The sequence below is a fragment of the Astyanax mexicanus genome, chromosome 9 (genome assembly GCF_023375975.1).
Source record: "Astyanax mexicanus isolate ESR-SI-001 chromosome 9, AstMex3_surface, whole genome shotgun sequence".
NCBI lineage: Eukaryota > Metazoa > Chordata > Actinopteri > Characiformes > Acestrorhamphidae > Astyanax > Astyanax mexicanus.
This window is the reverse complement of record NC_064416.1, coordinates 8,518,763-8,538,081: the sequence shown is the minus strand read 5'-3', so window position 1 is coordinate 8,538,081 and position 19,319 is coordinate 8,518,763. Positions and strand designations below refer to the sequence as shown.

The window sequence follows — 19,319 nt, the reverse complement described above, 5'->3', positions numbered from 1 at the left end:
GTCAAAAGTCTGGACACGCCTCTTCTCATTCAGTGTGTTTTCTTTCTTTTTATGATTGTTTTGCTTTATAAATTTAATATTAAGCAATATATTAAAGTGTTAAATGCTTTAGATTCTTCTAATTAGCACATTTATCTTTGAGGACAGATCTGCTCACTCTTTTTTTAATCTCATTTTAATCTCAGTATCTTCATGAGGAAGATGCACCTGGAATAGTTTTCTCAGCGTCCTGAAGGTAGGAGTTTCTGGAGGTGCTCAACAATAGTTACTGCTTTTCTTTCACGCTGTGAAGCTCCAGCTCATCCCAATTAAATCACCTCAAATCATCTCAATCTCAGTCCATCAGGTTTAGATCAGGGTATTAATGTGGAGGAGAAAGACTTTTTAACTGTTTACTACATAACTTATATATAGTATTTCCACAGCAAATGTTTTAGGCATCTGTGGGAATTGTTAGTAAAGAAAAAGCTTCTTATCTGAGCAGTAAGTGTTCATTAGCTCAGTAAAACACATTACAGCATTACAATAAATAAAAACAGTGATTTTACAAAAAGCAGTGCAGCTTTTACAGCCCTGTTTTCCTTAAAGCATCTCCTAATCTCTCCTCCTCATCTGAGTTTAATAGAGTTATTTTTAGTTCTCATCATATTAATCAAAACCTGGTTTGGAGCTGCTGACAGAACTGAACATATATATACACATGCTGGCTGAGGAGTATCCAGGAGAAATCTGGAATCTCTACTCTTTGTTCTTCAGCTTGGCTCACAGGATATAACATACTTAGTTAAAACAAAAAATGATTGTTCATTTTTACTCTATTTATGTTTATTTTCATCTGGTCAAATCATATGTGGTGCTTTTTTCAGGCAAAAACACTCATATTGCTGAGATTAATGGATTAGCTCAATTTGCTTTGGTGGCTAAAATGAATTGTTTTCATGTCTTTAATCAAGATTAATCTACAATGTATAAAATACATTAAATAAAGAAATAACAGGAAAAACATTGAATAAAAAGGTGTATCCAAATGTAAATGATGCTGTATATAAAAGCATGACTAGATCGTAGGACAGGAAGTGACATTTAATAATGCTTAAATAAGAGCGCAGGGTATGTACTCACGTTTAGTGCACTGCTTTGTCTTCAGCTGAACTGTCCATCCAGGGCAGCATTTAGCATCGCACACATTTGGCCTGGAGACAGAGGGCAGCAGAGACAGTGTTACAGAATGAAGCAGCAGGTCTGGATTTGCTGTGGTTTTGTTTCGCAGTTTTTTTATTAAACATTACACAACTTCAGTTTCTGAATCAGTTTGATTTTACTATTTATAGGTTTAAGTTTGAATAAAATTAACACTGTTGTTCAATAAACTACAGACAACAATTCTCACAAATTCCAAATTAAATTATTCTCATTTAGAGCATTTATTTGCAGAAAATGAGAAATAGCTGAAAATAAGAAAAAGATGCAGAGCTTTCAGACCTCAAATAATACAAAGAAAACAAGTTCATATTCATAAAGTTTTAAGAGTTCAGAAATCAATATTTGGTGGAATAACCCTGGTTTTTAATCACAGTTTTCATGCTTCTTGGCATGTTTATGCCTTTACTCCGTACTTACTAAGTCACTGCAGTGTTTTCCCAGAACATTCTTACAGCTCTTCATGCTTCCCTCTGTTGACAACTTTTATGGAGATGCAGATTTCCTTTTCCAGCAGGACTTGGCACACTGCCAAAAGTACCAATTGGTGGGCTGGCAAGTGGTCCAGCGGTTTAAAGTGCTGCCACTATGAGCAAGAGGTCGCAGGTTTGAACTCCCTCTCATGCAGCTTTGCCATCAAGCTTCCGGTGTTCAGAGGGAGCACAATTGGCCCTGCTCCCTCCGGGGGGTAAATGGTGCTCTCTCCCCACATAACTTATTGGTGATGTCGATCCGCACAAGGCGTCTGTGAGCTGATGTATCAGAACCGCGTCACTGCGCTTTCCTCCGAGCGTTAGCGCTGTGATGCTACAATGCAATGCTGCATCAGCAGCAGCTCGAAAAGAAGCGGTGGCTGGCTTCACATGTATCAGAGGAAGCATGTTAGCCTTCACCCTCCTGGTGTGTTGGGGCTTCACTGGTGATAGGCTGTAATCCATAACCATCAACAATAAAATAAATAAACGCTTAAAATAGGTCACTCTGTGTATGATACATCTATCTATATTATATATACATGAGTTTGTACATTTTGAACTGGATTACTGAAATAATGTAACTTTTCAATTCTATTCTATTTTTTTGAGATGCACCTGTATAATCTGTGGCAAGTCCATTTACAGCTTTAAAAAACATCAATAGTATTTAATACTGGATTCTGCAGTGCACTAAAAGCCAGTGCAAGGATGTTATAACTGGAGTAATGTGACAGTCCAGATGCTGTGTTTTCTCCAACTGTTAATCTAGCATCAACTGTAGCTTAGTATACTTAATAACAATTAATAGCATATACACTGCCTGGCCAAAAATAAAAGTCTCCACCTGGATTTAAGTAAGTAAATGATGTGGTTGATGCTGCAGTTGGTCTGCAGGTCTGGGTTCAGCAACAGTATCTGCTGAAAGAATGAGGTCAGCTGACTACCTGAATATACTGAATATAGACCAGCTTATTCCATCAATGGATTTTTTCTTCCCTGATGACACGGCCATATTCCAAGATGACAAAGCCAGGATTCATGGGGCTGGAATTGTGAAGGAGTGCTTCAGGGAGCATGAGATCATCATTTTCACACATGGATTGAGAGAGAGTTCACCACAGAGTCCAGATCTTAACCTCATTGAGAATCTTTGGGATGTGCTGGATGGAGAAGAGCTGCTTTGTGCAGTGGTCAGACTCTACCATCATCAATGCTGCTGCAAGATCTTGGTGAAAAATTAATGCAACATTGGATTAAAATAAATCTTATGACGTTGTGCCGCAATCAAAGATAAAGGCAGTCCAACTAAATATTGAATATATCACACATATATTACACATCTTGACTGATTGACTGAATCTGCAGGAAGTCATAAATCATGATAATTAGATTTTTTCTTATTTGCTTTTCTAACCAGACTCATTTTGAATGAGCCTGATCTCTGAATGCAGACGTTTTTTAAAGTCTTAAGTCTTATAGGAAGCTCCAGACTGAGAGAGAAAAGCTCCAGGCCTCAAACTGACCCCTCACCCTGTGCTGAATTCAGTCAGAGGAGAATAGCATCAGTGAATAAGACTGAGGCCCCCGTCTCTGGGCCTCCATGGTGCCCGACTCCACACCACTGATATTGTTTTTCCCACAGCGGCCCCGGCGCTCCTCCTCCTCCTCCTCCTCCTCCTCCTCCTCGTGTGAGTAAACAGAGCTGGATTAGGAGTCGCTGCCATGCTCCGCTGGGCCAGTGTGTGTTTGGTTAATGGTGGCTGCTGGGAGAAAATGCAATTAGCACGCTAACTCAAACTTGGGTGAGGACGGTTTACTCGGGGCCTCGGAGCAGCGCTCATGAACTAGACCTTTCTTCTGGCTTCAGCGCGGATTTGCTAATTAGCTACAGTTTTGCAGCTTTATTGTGGATCTGCTATATAGCAACGGGAGGCTGCCTGGGGCTCGGTTACCCCGCCGCGCCGACTCAAACAGAGCTATTGCAGGCCCTGAATACCAGCGCGACCTCTGACCTCCAGATCATGTACACAGCTAATTCAACAAATGTCCTCCCGACCGTTTGGGAAGTGTGAGAGTTTCTGTGTGAAATCATCTTTTACAGCAGTGTTGAGTGCTGGAGAAAACCCTGATAAAAGTGAGCTTCTTTAGCACTGTCTACAAATACTTGAAAGGGGAATTTCACCGTATTTTTCACACTAAATCATGATAAATTTACCTGATTTTAAAACTTTGACAGAATTCATTGTCTTAAAGGTCTCATTCCATAATTTTTTCCATTCATTTTAAATGTCTAGTTGTGGTCTCTAGTAGTGCTGTGCGATATGATGATAAATATCGTGGGGACGATATTAAAAGGGTCTATCGTGCTACTTACCTTCTATCGTCCCTATCGTTTGTACAGTAATTTCATCAATTATTCATGCAAATATATAAAGTAGCTACGATAAAATGTATTGGAGTGGTCACTTCATATAAACTCGGTTTATATAAGTGATAATAAAGGTATCTTCACCAAAAATGATTAAATTATTATATTATTATTAAACTCATGAGAGCTGAACAATGGAGACGCATTGTTCTTTTGAAAAAAAATTAGCTACTGCATCTAACTCATCTGTTTTCATTTGATATATATATATATATATTGCTGCACTAAAAGGTAGTATTTCTCATTTGTGAAAGTTTGGTTTAGCGTCACTTTGAAATAAAGTTGGAAAAAAGTAAGCAATGATGTTATTTTGTCACATTTTTTGAAGAATAACTGAAAACATACTTAAATGTGGTATCATATCATGATATATATCGTTATTGTGATATAAAAAATTCCATATCGTGATATATGATTTTTCCCATATCGCCCAGCGTTAGTCTCTAGTATGAATGAATGCCATGTGAGCTGTTTTTTTGTAAAACTAAGAAAAAAAATGCTCTGGTAATCAGATATAATGCTGCTTTAGTCCGGTAGAGGAGTGGGTGGCAGGGAGAAACGATAAGATTTCGGCTCTTGCTCATGAATATTAATACATGAAAACATATCGCCTCTGATTGGCTAACAGCACTGCGACACCAGTGAGACGGACAACAGTCAAAAACATTTTAAAATAATAAAATAAAGCCATTTTTACACTAATAACAGTCTTTGCACTGTCACATGTTACTTTACAACATGTGTAATGCCCTGTTAAATGCAGTTCAGCCACTGACCTAGTCTTACAGTCTCTGTAAAACGCCAAATCCACCGGAGATCCTATGTAAACCTAATTACTTACACACAGAATATAATTGAATATATAATCGAGAGGAAGACGGATGATCACAAGCCATCCCAAGCTGAACTGCTTGAATGTTTGCACCAGGTGGCATAAAGTTATCCAAAAGCAGTGTGTAAGACTGGTAGAGGAGAACATGATGCCAAGATGCATGACCAGGGTTATTCCACCAAATATTGATTTCTAAACTCTTAAAACCTTATGAATATAAACATATTTTTTTGCATTATCTGAGGTCTGAAAGCTCTGCATCTTTTTATTTTTTCTTCAAATAAATGCTCTAAATTATAGTATTTTTATTTGGAATTTGGGAGAAATGTTGTCTGAAGTTTATAGAATAAAACAACAATGTTCATTTTATTCAAACTTATAGCCATAAATAGCAAAACCAGAGAAACTGATTCAGAAATGATCTAGAGCTGTATATGATATTTTCATTGGGTTCAGGCTGGAGTTGGCAAAGAGTTTACACTACCAGAAGTCTCAGCCCATCATACACTAAACGACTTAACGAGTCTACACACTAGAGCCAACTAGCACAGACTCCGTATAACTTAAAAATCAGGGTTAAAATCTGGCTAAAGGTCCTGTTATATAAAACTACAGCAAAGCGCTGCCACTCAGTCTGTCTTTTTGCCACTCAGTGGGCGGGGCCAAAGTGATGTGTATGATGTATTGATCTGATTGTCACAAATCACTGCAAGAGGGATTAGCATGATTCCAGGCAGTTTCTCACAGGATTCAGAAACCAGTCTGTCAACTGTGCAAACATCATCATGAAAGTTTACATCTGAGCGGCTTTATTGAGCCGTATTAAGCCAATAACCTTACAGACACATATTCTCCATCACCAGAGCTTCCTCCTGATCTCCAACAGAGCTCTGATAATCCACTTCACTCTGTTTGACCCAAATAGAGAGTCTCTATACAGTTTACATGTAAGCTTTCAGGTCTGGATGGGCTTTTCCTGTAAAACTGACACCTAAACTACACATTCCAAATTACACACAAGTGCTGTTTACAGAATGAGCCGAGGTTTACTACACTCGTAAAAACTTGACCTGACTTTAACAGCCTCAAACACAACCGCCAGCTGTATCTCTTAACCCGGGCTGTGGCAAAAGTCATGGGACACAGTACTAGTTGCCATCCTATGACATTTGGCTTGTCGATATAATATTTCCATATAACAAGCTACTGCATCTCCCTCATCTGTTTTCATTTGATATATATATATATATATTGCTGCACTAAAAGGTAGTAATTCTCATTTGTAAAAGTTTGGTTTAATGTCACTGTGAAATAAAGTTGGAAAAAAGTAATCAATTATATTATTTTGACATATTTTTCGAAGAATAACTGAAAACATACTCAAATGTGGTATATCATGATATATATTGTTATCTTGATATAAAAAATTCCATTGCGTCATATTTTCCTAGACTCTTTTAACTGAGTTTATCCTTTCTCTTATTATAAAATTTTTTATTGTTCTGGCTTTTAATTTATTTTTTATTAATTTATTTATTTAATATTTTTTTACTTTGATTCTTATATAGTTAATTATTATTCATTATTCATTTCTTATCATTTTTAGCATTTTATTGTATTATTTACTTTTACTAAAAAAAAAATATATTTATTTTAAATTTGGTAAATGCTTTACTTTTTATGTGTTAATTTTTTTATTTTATGGTCTTTTTATTTAAATTGTCCTATTTTTTAAATATTTTCTTTATTTATTCATATTAAATGTATTTATTTAAAATGTGTTTGCGAGTGTCTGTATTGTGTCTGGTTCACATATTTTTCCCGCCTCACTGTGAATATCAACATGTTGTGCTAAAAAAAAAACATGCAAACATATAATTTTGTTTGTGTTATTAGTTTAAGCAGACTGTTTTTTTATCTGTTGTTGTGACTTAGATTAAAATTAGAACACATTTGACCAATTTATGCAGAAATCCAAGTAATTTCTAAGAGTTTAAATATTTTTTCTTGCAACTGTATATGTATGGCTTAATAAAGGAGATTTTTGATAATCTTGGTTACAGTACCAGTGTGAAAACTACCTTCACCATGTTTAAAATTTGGAGAAATAACTGACTGAACACAAATTAAATTAAATTAAGCAGATGATCTTGCTGTGGGAACTCGAGTAGGTGGTCTAAAGCAAGATCTATCCCGGCGTGGTTTGTGCCCTATCACCCCTGTGTAGAAGGTGAACATACCATCTTTTGTAGCACAGACATAATGCAGCGTCTATTCTTCCTGAATAGATTTCCTGCCTGTTTCTGACCTGAGCGCTCTGAGGTCAAACACACAGTTTAAGTCTCTGTGTTCTTGTTGTGTGGCAGTAAAACATGGCTGTATTTTTTACACATCAAATGCGCGTTGAGCTCACAGCTCTCACAGATACTGACAACTATTACTGCAGACTACAGTCCCAACACAAAGCAACACAACCTACTACTCTATTATTCTACACTGTAAACCCAAAGGTTGTTTCAACTTAAATGAATTAAGTCTGTTTCTAAACATTACTCAAAAATTTTGAGTTAGCTGAACATCTGTAGGCACATATACATTCAAACAGAGATCAACAGAGTTGAACCAACTTATAATAACTGACTTTAGTCTGTGTCCATTGGCAGCTTTTTTCCATTGGCTTCTGGCACAATCTATTTGCATACTGGGTTCACTATAATTAAAAAATCCCCAGTGGTCTAAAGCGCTGCCACTATGAGCGGGAGGTTGCAGGTTATACCCACGCTCATGCAGGTTTGCCAGCTTTGGCCTCGCTCCCTCATCACTCCTAGGGTGATGTCGATCAGCACAATGCATCTGTGAGCTGATGTATCAAAACTGAGTCCTGCGCTTTCCTCCAAAGGCACTGTGATGCTTTGGTTCAACTCAAACACCTCAAATGTTCAGCTAACTCAAAATAGTTGAGTAATGTTTAGAAAAATACTTAATTTATTTGAGTGATGCCACTTGGCAATGCTGCATCAGCAGCAGTTGTAAAAGAGGCGGTAGCTGGCTTCGCATGTGTCAGAGGAGGCAAGTCCTAGTGCTAGTCTTCACCCTCCTGATGTGTTGGGGCATCACTAGTGAAAACACATTAAGAGGCAAGAAATTCAAGTAATTATCTCTTGATGAGTTCAGCACAGCTGTTAACTGATTTCAGGTGAATCTACCTCATGAAGCTGACTGAGAAAATCCAGCCAAGATGTGCAAAACTGTTATCTAAGCAAGAGGTGCTACTCTAAAGAATCTAAAATATAATATGCTTAATAATGCCATATGTTTTTCGTCATAGTCTGAATGAATTTAGTTTTAATCTGCAATGCAGAACATTTGAAAATAATGAGAAAAAAAACCCAATTGAGTTTATGGCATGTTAAAGCATAGCAATAACAAAGTTATTAGTATCATTACTGTTGTTTTTAATGTCTGACCCAGTGTAAGGTTTTTGACCTGATGAATCTGAAAGTCTCTTTTCCTGTTCAGAGTGAGTTTTGGTCTTCCACCTCTCTGGAGCAGTCTCTAATGCGTCTGACACTCTTTGAGTCTTTGGTGTCAAAGGCCCTGCTGATTGGCTTTGAAATGATGCCAGTTTCAGAGATTTGCCCAGTTCTCTCTGAGAGCCTTTGAACTGTTGAAGCTGTGCTGAGGTCTGTAAGCGTGACTAAACTCAGCAACACCCACACCTTTCAGCTACTGACAAATCACTGCTGTTTCCTTTACACAGCCTTCATTAACACAAGCCGGTCTGCCTGTAGTTTAAACAATGGTGGGTTAGATTAACAAGGTTATAAGGAAATACACAGTCCAAACACAGTATTATAAACACCTATGTCTGCAACAATTATTCGATAAATGATAATGTTGATATATCTGTCTGTCTGTCTGTCTATCTATCTATAACCACCTCCTTGTTTCCAAACTCAATGTCCATCCTATCAGCTTCAGCGATCATATGGGGCCCTATCTTACATCCTGTGCAAGGCACTTCACGATGCTCACTGCTATCTTACACCCCACCAACAGTCTAATTTTACACCTTCAGTTGCTCAAATAGCAATGGAGCTTATGTACACCTCCGCTTGTTACACACATATAGACATGCCGCAGTGCACAAACCCAATTTTTACATAAATAGAATACAAAATAAAATGACATTGTTGTTTCCGTAAATGTCCTTCTCACACACCTTCACAGTGTGAACGAGCAGATCAATTTTTTCTGCAAGGACTATTGGACACGTCCATGTAGCTGCTCCATTAAAATAGTAATTCACCAAAGTCGGAGCTCACCTGGCTCTTAAAGGGAAATGCAGATTACCCAATGATTGGTTTATTTCACTTTTTGCCCAAAACAGAGAATGTTTTTTTACATTTTAGAATAAAAATGAATGGATTTGGAATTTGAATTTGAATTTTAAATCTTAAAATTGGTCTCAGTCTTGGACTTGGTCTCAGTTTTTCCTGGTCTTGGTCTTGACTCTGACTTGACTACTAAAAGTCTTGGTCTTGACTTGGACTCGGCTCTAGTGGTCTTGACTAAAAGACTAATAGCACTGCCGTGTGATTAAATAAAGTCTTAGGTTAGTTTAGTAAGTTAGTTTAGGCGAGAATGTAGGCGTTTGAACTTCAGATATGCTCCTACGTTTTCAGATCAGTGCTTTCTGTGCCCCTGAGAGGGTGACATCATCAAGTACACAGCTGTTCCAATTAGAGAATAAAAGTCCTCGTGAGAATGCACTCGTGAGCCGAACTTACCAAGTACGTTTTGGCCAGTTACAAGAGTCCAAACTTGTGTACACCGTAGTGATAAACGGCCATTATTTACATTTCTTAATTGTATTATTTACTTTTACTATTAGTATTTTTCTTTATTTTAAATTTGACTTTTTTTTTACTTTTTATGCATTCATTTTATTTAGATTTTCCTACTTTTTTATACATATACATTTTATTCATCCATATTAAATGTATTTATTTAAAGTGTGTCTGTGAGTGTCTGTCCTGAATTTGGCCTGTGTGACAATCACATCTTTTTACAGCTTAATGTTACATTAATGAGGTCCTGCAACCAGTGGGTCTACCTCTTTTGAACACACATTTCAGTGTGCTATTCCAGCAGGACAGTGCTCATCCACATACTGTTGCTGTCTAAAAAGCTTACCTTGAGGACACAGATACTATACCATAGTCGGCTGCATCACCAGACCCATCCCTGATTTTAATTGTGTGGGATGCTATTGGAAGCCCTCTCAACTTTACATCCCTACTGCAAAATCTGCAGGAACTGTGTGAAAAATGTTCCAGCAGTATGTAAGGGATTATTACAGGACTCCATCAGGAACCTCTACAACTCCAATGCAGGTACATCTGAAATGTTATAGAGTTACACATGCATTACACTTTACTTCTATATTTGTAGCTCAATAAAAGGGAATTTTTGATGGTTTTGATCTTGGTTACAGTGCCAGTGTGAAACGGCCAGCGTTCACATTTCTTAATACAGAACTCAACAGTAACACCTTTGACTGTGAAAGCTCTACCAATTACCCACAAGCACCGATGCCCTTACCCAAAACAGACCATCACAGGCATGATAGCATCTTGTGCCAACCCCTCAGAGAGCTGGCAGAGGCTTTAAGAAGCCAGAGTGTTCCAGAAGAGCAGCAAAGCAGCAATGATGAACTCTTCCACGGGTTCAGTATCAGTTCAGCTCTCTCTGTAATTAAGTTGAACAGGAGGGCAGAGCAATTTCCTGGCTTTTTAGGGCCTTACAGCGAGCGGTCAGCCGCGGTGCTACTGAGACACTTCAGCGGCGGGATAATCAGGAATTCTTCTCATTGCTCGGAGGATCAGCGTTTCCGGCGTGAGTTTAGAGCAACATTTAAACGGATGCTGGGCTCTCTAATCCAGTCATGCTTCAGAAAGCTGATGCTCAACATACACACTGCCTGAAGGGTCTCGCTCGCTCGGACACGCTGATGCAGTCTCGTCAAATCTTCATTAAATCTCCTCTATTACTCAGAGACTTTACTGTGTAAGAAACAGAATCAGCACTTCCCACACAGTTTCCCAGATTAAATGAGCTAAATAACATTATTTCATATTATACTACTTATTTTCTATATGATATTACTATTTAGTAATTAGTATGTTTATGTAGTGTGTAGTATTTTGTATTATAGAATATAAAATACTACATATTAGCAAAAAAGAGTATTTCCTGAAGAAAATGTAGAGTGCACAGTTTAGGCTGATCCCAGGTGGTAGCTAGGGTGCTGCTAGTCAATTGCTCTGGTGTTGCTGGGTGGTTAAATAGTCTCTATGCTGTTTGGATGTTGCTAGGTTGTTGCTAGTGTGTTACTAGGTGGTTATAATGTTATTCAACGTGTTCCAAGTGGTTTCTAGGCAGAAATAATTATCCATCCATCCATCAATCCATCCATCCAACCATCCATCCATCCATCCATCCAACAATCCATCCATCCATCCATCCAACCATCCATCCATCCATCCATCCATCCATCCAGCTACCTATCTTTCAATCCATCCAACCATCCATCCATCCATCCATCCATCTACCTACCTATCCATCCATCCACTGTTTTTACAGAAAGTCATACTGGATTATTTATTTCAACAGGGAAAAATTATACTTTTTCTATCAGAATTCAACCCAGTGATCTTGAACAGTATTGTTACTGGAACGGCACTAGCACTAGTATCACATTAGCATCATAAAAAAGGATGTGCACAAACCTTTGCTAACAGAATTGATTTATATTGTGTTATTCCTTCTTAATGTCTCTGTGAGTGAGCTGAGTTTAATGACTCTAATACACTGTGTGTCGTTATTATTCCTTACATCTTTTACAGATTTGAAAAAAATGTGAGGTATGGGGGAGTAATGGAGTCACGAGTTGCTAATAGTCTGAGGAATGTATTTAAGGGTTAAGATCAGAAATAGTTTGTCTGCAAACGAAACAGCTTTACATACAGCTCAGAGCCTCCACACACCATTCCCACCCGCTGCATTCAGAACCAGCTCCCGGCCTGTAATCCACCACTGACCACAGGCTATTTCTGCACTGTTATAGTGACCCGCTGAAAATGAAGTGCAGGCCTCTCCCAGAGCCTGTGTTTATATTCAGATCCATTTCCTCACCTGCTGCACAGCACAGCACAACCATGCTGGTAGAAGAAAGCACCCCTGCAGCCAGATTTAAAAGTTGTTTTCCATCATCAGCTTTAAAAGATGTGATAAAAAAAAAAAATATTTTTTTTTATTACATCCACTTGGGCAAACCGGAGGGGGCGGTTACCCCCCCTGCCCCCAATATACTATCACTAAGTGTATTCAATGTTCTCTGCTATCAGGTCTAGCACTAATTTGGGCACATTATCAAAATGATCTAGATCAGCGATTCTCAACTAGAGGGTCGGGACATGAAATTGGGTCATGGACATGCTCAGGGCGGGTTGTAGACAGCTTGTAAAAATACTTACATAAAAAAAATGTAAATAAAAATAAAAAATTGCTCATCTGGTTTTGTACTCGTCTTTTATATTGTAATAAAAAGAGATAGAGAAAGTTTCTTACTAATGTACTCTAAATGCAGAGATATACAGAAAATGTAATATCTCATTTTTTTGGCCTTATTTATTTTGTGCCGTTTTGATTTTTAAGTTTATTGTAGTAACTTTTATACATATAGGTCTCATGTTTCTTAAAAATACTTTTAAATTCACTTCGTATGCATATGTATGTAAAAGAAAATGTATATAAAAGAAAATACATTTGTTTGTTTTGTTTTTGTATCTATAAAAGAGGGTATCACAATTTTTTGGAGGAGAGCATGCCAAGATGCATGAAAACTGTGATTAAAAACCAGAGTTATTCAACCAAATATTGATTTCTAAACTCTTAAAACTTTATGAATATGAACTTGTTTTATTTGCATTATTTGAGATCTGAAAGCTCTGCATCTTTTTATTTTATTTTAGCCATTTCTCATTTTCTGCAAAAAAAAATGCACTAAATGACAATATTTTTATTTGGAATTTGGGAGAAACGCTGTCTGTTGTTTATAGAATAAAACAACAATGTTCATTTTACTTTAACATAAACCTATAAATAGTAAAATCAGAGAACCTGATTCAGAATGTGGTATACCATAGTATAATTTTCGTTCAAAGCTGGGAATAACTATATCATTTTATCTGCTTCTTGCCACTTTTGAGGACACTTCTGTGATGCTTTTTCACCCCAGGGCAAACCGGAGGGGGCGGTTACCCCCTTTGCCCCCAGAATACTATCACTAAATGCATGCACTATTACATGATTATTTGCAGGTTATACAAAATATAATCTAATATTATTTAATGCACTTCTTACCCATTTACATCTATCTGTATTCTGGTCCAGTTTATTCTGGTCCTGTTTCTCCTCTGGACCTTCCACCTGTCCTGCTGCAGCTCCTCTCCTCCTTCAGCTTCAGAAAGAGCCAGAACCAGCAGAACCACAGATAAGCAGCCAGCTGCCCTCAGAGTCAGGGTCCTGCAGAGCATGGTGGAGGATGGCTGGAGCTCAGTGCAGCTTCAGAGCAGAACCTGATGGATCAGCCTGAGCCTCCAGAGTGCGGATCTCATCACTGCAGGCTGTTACAGCAGTGTGGGGTGAAGGAGGAGCCCAGTCAGCGATGCTCTCAAACTGGGGGAAAACCAGCAAGAGCAACAGTCCCAGAGCTGCAGACCCCAAACTGAGAAACTCTCACAGCCAATAGCGTCGCAGCACCGACAAAGAAACAACCAATCAGAGACCGGAGCGCTGCGAGAGGCCACGCCTACACAGTGTTTTATATGCAGTTATATCCTGAACATACATTTATATACGTATATATTTTTTAATGTAAAATACATGAAATGTTATCAATAAAGAATGAAAGAAATTCATACAAATATAATATAGCTTTAATAAGTAAAGAAAAAAATATATAATATAAAAAATAATAAAGAAACTAGGGAAAAAAGAAAATTATATATAATGTTGTATAAAGCCATTTTTACATAGTAAGATCAACTGAACGCATTTTTTGTTAAATAAGCAGGTAGAAACAAAACATTAAATATATATAATAAAAAAATTCTCATATAAAAATATAAAAATAAACATTTCTCAAAAATGTAAAATCTATAAAATATATAGTCCATGGAAAAAAACGATTTGAAAATGCATTAAAATACAGCTATGCAATATATTAAAAATTACAATAGAGGGAAATTAAGGACAAAAGATACAAAACATTAAAAATAATGTATTTTTATTGTAATAATTTCAAAAAGACAACCAAAAAAACAAAACATATTAAAATATATTTGCAAAAATGAACAAAAATAAATTTGGAATGGTACATTGTATACACTACAAAATTGTACCTATATATATACATATATGTATATATATATATGTATATATATGTATATACATATATATATATATATATATATATATATATATATATATATATATATATATATATATATATATATATATATATATACAACGTTTAACAAACTATTAACAAATAAAAACAGTTAAATAAAAACTAATCATATTATTAAAAGAAATAATGTTCAGTAGTCTCTAATATAATTCTAATTAATTAATCCAAGTGCTTTAAACTGCGGAATAATAGAATGACAATGGTGCTTTATTCAATATTTTGATGAGGTGTGATGGTGATAATGCAAAATCCTGACCTCACTAACTCTAGCCCTTCTGACTGAATGCAATCAAATCCTCACAGCAATACCTCAAAGTAAAGTAAAGGAAATAAATATTTTCCTGTACCCTGGACAGTAGAGACAGTTACTTCAACAAAAGCAGGATTAACTCATTTTAAATGCACTGATTTCAGAATAAACAATAAACAATAGGTGGCCCAATTATTTTGCCCATATATTCTATACACTACATGTTAGGTGCATATAATATATGACATATATTAATATAAGAATATAAGCTGTGCTTTAAATCTCTGTAAATCTGCATTTACAGTGTACAGTTTCCCTACATAAAACTTGTTTCTATCTCGCAACCCAGATCCTTGCATTACCTTCATATATATGTTGCCCTGTTCTGCCTCCTGGTGGACAGAAGATTTACAGTATTAACAGAGAAGGTGTAGTTAGTTTCCTCAGATGTAGCTGTTTAAATAATGTAAGCATTAACACTTAGAATAATTATCCACATTTATTATTTCTTAAGGTATAAAATATAACTTTTCTAACCTAAACTTTATCTACTGGCACAAACCAGTTGCAAATGTATTTATTTATTATTCAGGCTAATCTGTAACCAGGCCCATTTTATATGAGTTTTATAATTATCCAACATATTTAATTTTGTATATTTTACTGACATATCAAGTCTGCGATTATTGTTTAAAACGATTTAATAGATAAACAATATAAAACAAACAAACAAACAAACACAAAAAGCCACTGCTGTTGTAATACTAAAGCTTTTGGTTAATTTTGGATAACTGAAAAAAGAAACCTTTATATATATATATATATATATATATATATATATATATATATATATATATATATATATATATATATATATATAGGTTTCTTTATATATATATATATATATATATATATATATATATATATATATATATTTATATATATATATAGTAAATTCACGAAGTTAAGTTCAGACAGGATTGTGAATCAGTTTAATCGATTCTTTGTTTTTAAAAGAGTCGACTCAGTGAATGCGCATGCTCCATGTGTATGTTTGCAGTACATAAATTTCACCTTCTTGATTTTTTTTAATATAAACTTAATATAAACTGTCTAATATGTTTAATATAAACTTTTATTGTGGCAATATTGTCGCTGTTGCAGGAATATTTGGTGTTTGCTTTTTGTATTTTTTTTTAATTCAATAATAATATTTTCTTTAGTTGTACAGCACCAGAAATTTAGACACTCCTCTTTTCATTCAATGTGTTTCTTTATTTTCATGATTTTATTTTACATTTAAAATTTAATAAATCATTTGACTGTTACTGTACATAAGTTGTGGAATTTATTGTAGGTGACGTAAGTTTACATAGGAATGCTATTTTTTTATGAAAAAAAAAAAAAGAGCTTTTGGAGTCAACCAAAACATAATTCACAAAAATACATTAAATAAAGTGTACATATCCACTATAAAAAAAAAAAAAATCATTTGTTGAAAGAATTATAGTCTAGTTTTATGTTTTATCATGTATTTTTTTTCTAATTATTTAAATGAATTTGGAATAGAAATAGATATACAGTCCGTTGATCATTAATGCATTAAAAAAGGATGACTTTGTGTTGAAGTCTTCAGGGTTGTAGCTGCGGTAATTGTAATACTAGCTAATCATTACAGTTAATAAATCAACAAAAGTTTACTTTACAATATTAATCTATGAAGTAAAATAGCTACATAGCTAAAAAGATAGCTTACAAACTAAACATTATTTGCAGCATTCGTTCTTTAATTCTATTTTTTATTTTACACGTTTAAGACATTTCTATACTAGTGCATATCACAAAATTAGAATATCATTTAAAAGTTATTTTATTTCAGTAATTCAGTTCAAAATGTAAAACTCATATATTATACAGATGTATTGAACACAGAATTATCTATTTTAAGCGTTTATTTATTTCATTGTTGATGATTATGACTTACAACTAATAAAAACCCAAAAATAAGTGTCTCCGAAAATTAGAATATTATATAATATCAATTGGTACTTTTGGCAGGGTGGGCAGTGTGCCAAGTCCTGTTGGAAAATGAAATCCTCATATCCATGAAAGAGCTTCCGGAAAAAAAACACCCCAATGACTTTCTACTTGATGCTTCCCTCTGCTGATGGACTTTTATGGAGATGAGGATTTTATTTTCCAGCAGGACTTCTGGTCTGTAAGCCATAATAAAAAATAATCATCAACAATAAAATAAATAAACACTTAAAACAGTCTACTCTGTGTGTAATACATCTATATAATATAAGTTTCACATTTTGAACTGAATTACTGAAGTAAATTAATTCAATTCAGATTCGCCACACTCTTGATTGAATCGGTTCTATCGATCCGTTCACACGAGTCGACTCGCTCAAGAACGGACTCTAGCTACTGCGCATGCGCCGTGAAAGTGTTTGCCCACCTGACTAAGATGGCTTCCAGGCGCAGATGAGGAGTGAGGATTATCCCGCAGTTCTCGCCGTGTTTACAGGGATGTAGGAGGGCAGACTCGCTGCTGGACGCGGTTACAGGTGTGTGGGAGTGTGGGGAGGGTGAGGTGTGGGGTGAAGAGGCGCTGGGGAGCTGTGTTGTGGGAGTTTTGAGGGTGTTTGGATCGGGTATTGTGTTTGGATCGGGTTGGTTGGTAGGCAGGTTAGCTGGTTAACCTGGTTACAACTGTTAATGTTGTTTATTTTACAGAGACCGCGGCGGCGGACAGTGAGCAGAAGCTGTTAAATTCAGTATATTGAGCGATTGTGTGTGTGTGTGTACGGGGCTGTGTTTAGCTGCAGCAGGGCTTTAGGGATCTGTATCTGCTGGTTATGTTAATCAGCTGGGGGGATTTGCCTGCTGGGGGTTGGGATTCCTGTGCTCCAGCCCTTATTAAAGCCTCCATATATACAGAGACCAGTTCTCCCAGTCTGCTGGAGCAGGGCTGCTGTGTGGAAGGTGAGGAAAGGTGGGGAAGGTGGCAGGAGGTAACCTTGGCCAGCTGAGTACAGGCTGTAGGGAGGAAGGCCAGAGCCGGTTTGGCCTGCTCTCCTTCTTCTCATTCTCATCCTCCTCCTCTTGCTGCTCCTGCTACTGTCACATGGCCCTCCCTGCCCTGAACACAATTCACTTCACTATATCAGTAATGCAGGAGATCAGATATACCACGGCCTGGAGACAAGGCCTAGCTTCACAGCCTTACTCTCACACTGTCAGCTTTTAGTTATAACATATAGAAATGTGTATAATGCATCTACTACTACTCATAGTAGTTCATATAGTAAACTCACATATATTATATAGATGTATTACACACAGAGTGATCTATTTTAAGCGTTTACTTCTTTTATTATTGATGATTATGGCTTACGGACAATAAAAAACACAAAAGACAGTGTTTCAGATAATTAGAATATTATATAAGAGCAACTGGTACTTGTGGCAGTGTGGGCAGTGTGCTTTGGGCCGTCCTGCTGGAAAATGAAATCTGCATATCCATAAAAGCTCTCAGCAGAGGGAAGCATGAAGTGCTGTGAGATTTTCTAGGAAAAAACTGCACAGACTTAAAACTTGATAAAATAAAACACAGTGGATCAACACCAGCTGATGACATGTCTCTCCAAACCATCAATGATAGGTGGAAACTTCACACTAGACCTCAAGCAGTTTGGACTGTGTGTCTCTCCACTCTTCCTCCAGACTCTGCTCCCTTGATTTACAAATGAAATGTAAAATTAACTGATGATCAGTCATCTTACAGCACTTAATGCTTCTACTACTAAACCTACTGTTTTTGCATTCGTAATAAAAGGTTAAATTGGGGGAGAAAATCATACATTTAAGTAATGATCCTTTTAATAATTTTTAGATTGTGAACGACAGAATAGAATGTTGTACAACAAACACAATTTTATTTTATCACGCTCTGATAGCCCTGGGTGATATGGTGTCACAATATTTTAATTGATCACATTTGACATGAAAACAAAATACAACATCAGCAGTTGCAGATTCTGCTATTAAAATACTTTTATTAAATTCTCTTGATGCTTATTCTAGTCACTGGGAGGTTCTAGATAGACTGTGAATGGCAGTGTAAGCAGAATAAATGTGTGTACCATTTTAAGGTATTAGATAGGTTATGAGTTTAGACTTTCTGAATGGTCTAGATGTATTGATTGATTTGTAGGTGCAGAATAAATATCTCTGTAGTCTAGGCCTTATGAAGGTTCTAGAGGCTGTGAGGGTCAGTTGTTGGAAATGGAGAACAGCTGCAGCTGTTCCACTGCAGTCGATGAGCTCAAACACATTTTAATTATGTGTTACATACTTCAAATCAAGCTCTGAATGTTTCTTTTAAATCTAGAACCACCAGAATATGAAGCATTTTGTTGTTAGCTTAGTGCTAGTTACTTGGCTAGTTACTTTAGCAGGGCTATCAGATGTTAGCAGTACAGTATCTTTTTGTTTTTAGCTGTTTTTGACCCAGTTTGGACATGGTGTAACCTGGTTCTAATAGTGATGGTTCCTCGCTGGAGGTTGTTGTGGTTAAGTGTGGTGGATGT

At 36.3% G+C, this 19,319-nt stretch overlaps 2 protein-coding genes across 9 annotated transcripts in view; one reads left to right on the top strand and one right to left on the bottom strand.

Annotated features, from left to right (window-relative positions):
• Nucleotides 1–13,684, bottom strand: part of LOC103033531 (latent-transforming growth factor beta-binding protein 4) — a 115,273-nt gene extending 101,589 nt beyond the window's left edge. For 4 of the 5 annotated variants that reach the window (XM_022679438.2, XM_049483616.1, XM_049483618.1 and 1 more), the window contains exons 1-2: nucleotides 13,364–13,683; nucleotides 1,123–1,193 (exon numbers count right to left, since the gene is read on the bottom strand). In XM_022679438.2, coding sequence (XP_022535159.2) covers nucleotides 1,123–1,193; nucleotides 13,364–13,536 — 244 coding nt within the window. In that variant the 5' untranslated portion in view covers nucleotides 13,537–13,683. Of the gene's footprint in view, nucleotides 1–1,122; nucleotides 1,194–13,363 lie in introns of all 5 variants that reach the window. The other variant, XM_049483619.1, reaches the window with a different exon arrangement.
• Nucleotides 13,685–17,185: 3,501 nt separating this feature from the next.
• si:ch211-220f16.2 (golgin subfamily B member 1) overlaps nucleotides 17,186–19,319 on the top strand; it is a 66,353-nt gene continuing 64,219 nt past the window's right edge. For all 4 annotated transcript variants that reach the window (XM_049483741.1, XM_049483742.1, XM_049483740.1 and 1 more), the window contains exon 1: nucleotides 17,186–17,294. The gene's annotated coding sequence lies outside the window, so the exon portion shown is untranslated. The remainder of the gene's footprint in view (nucleotides 17,295–19,319) is intronic.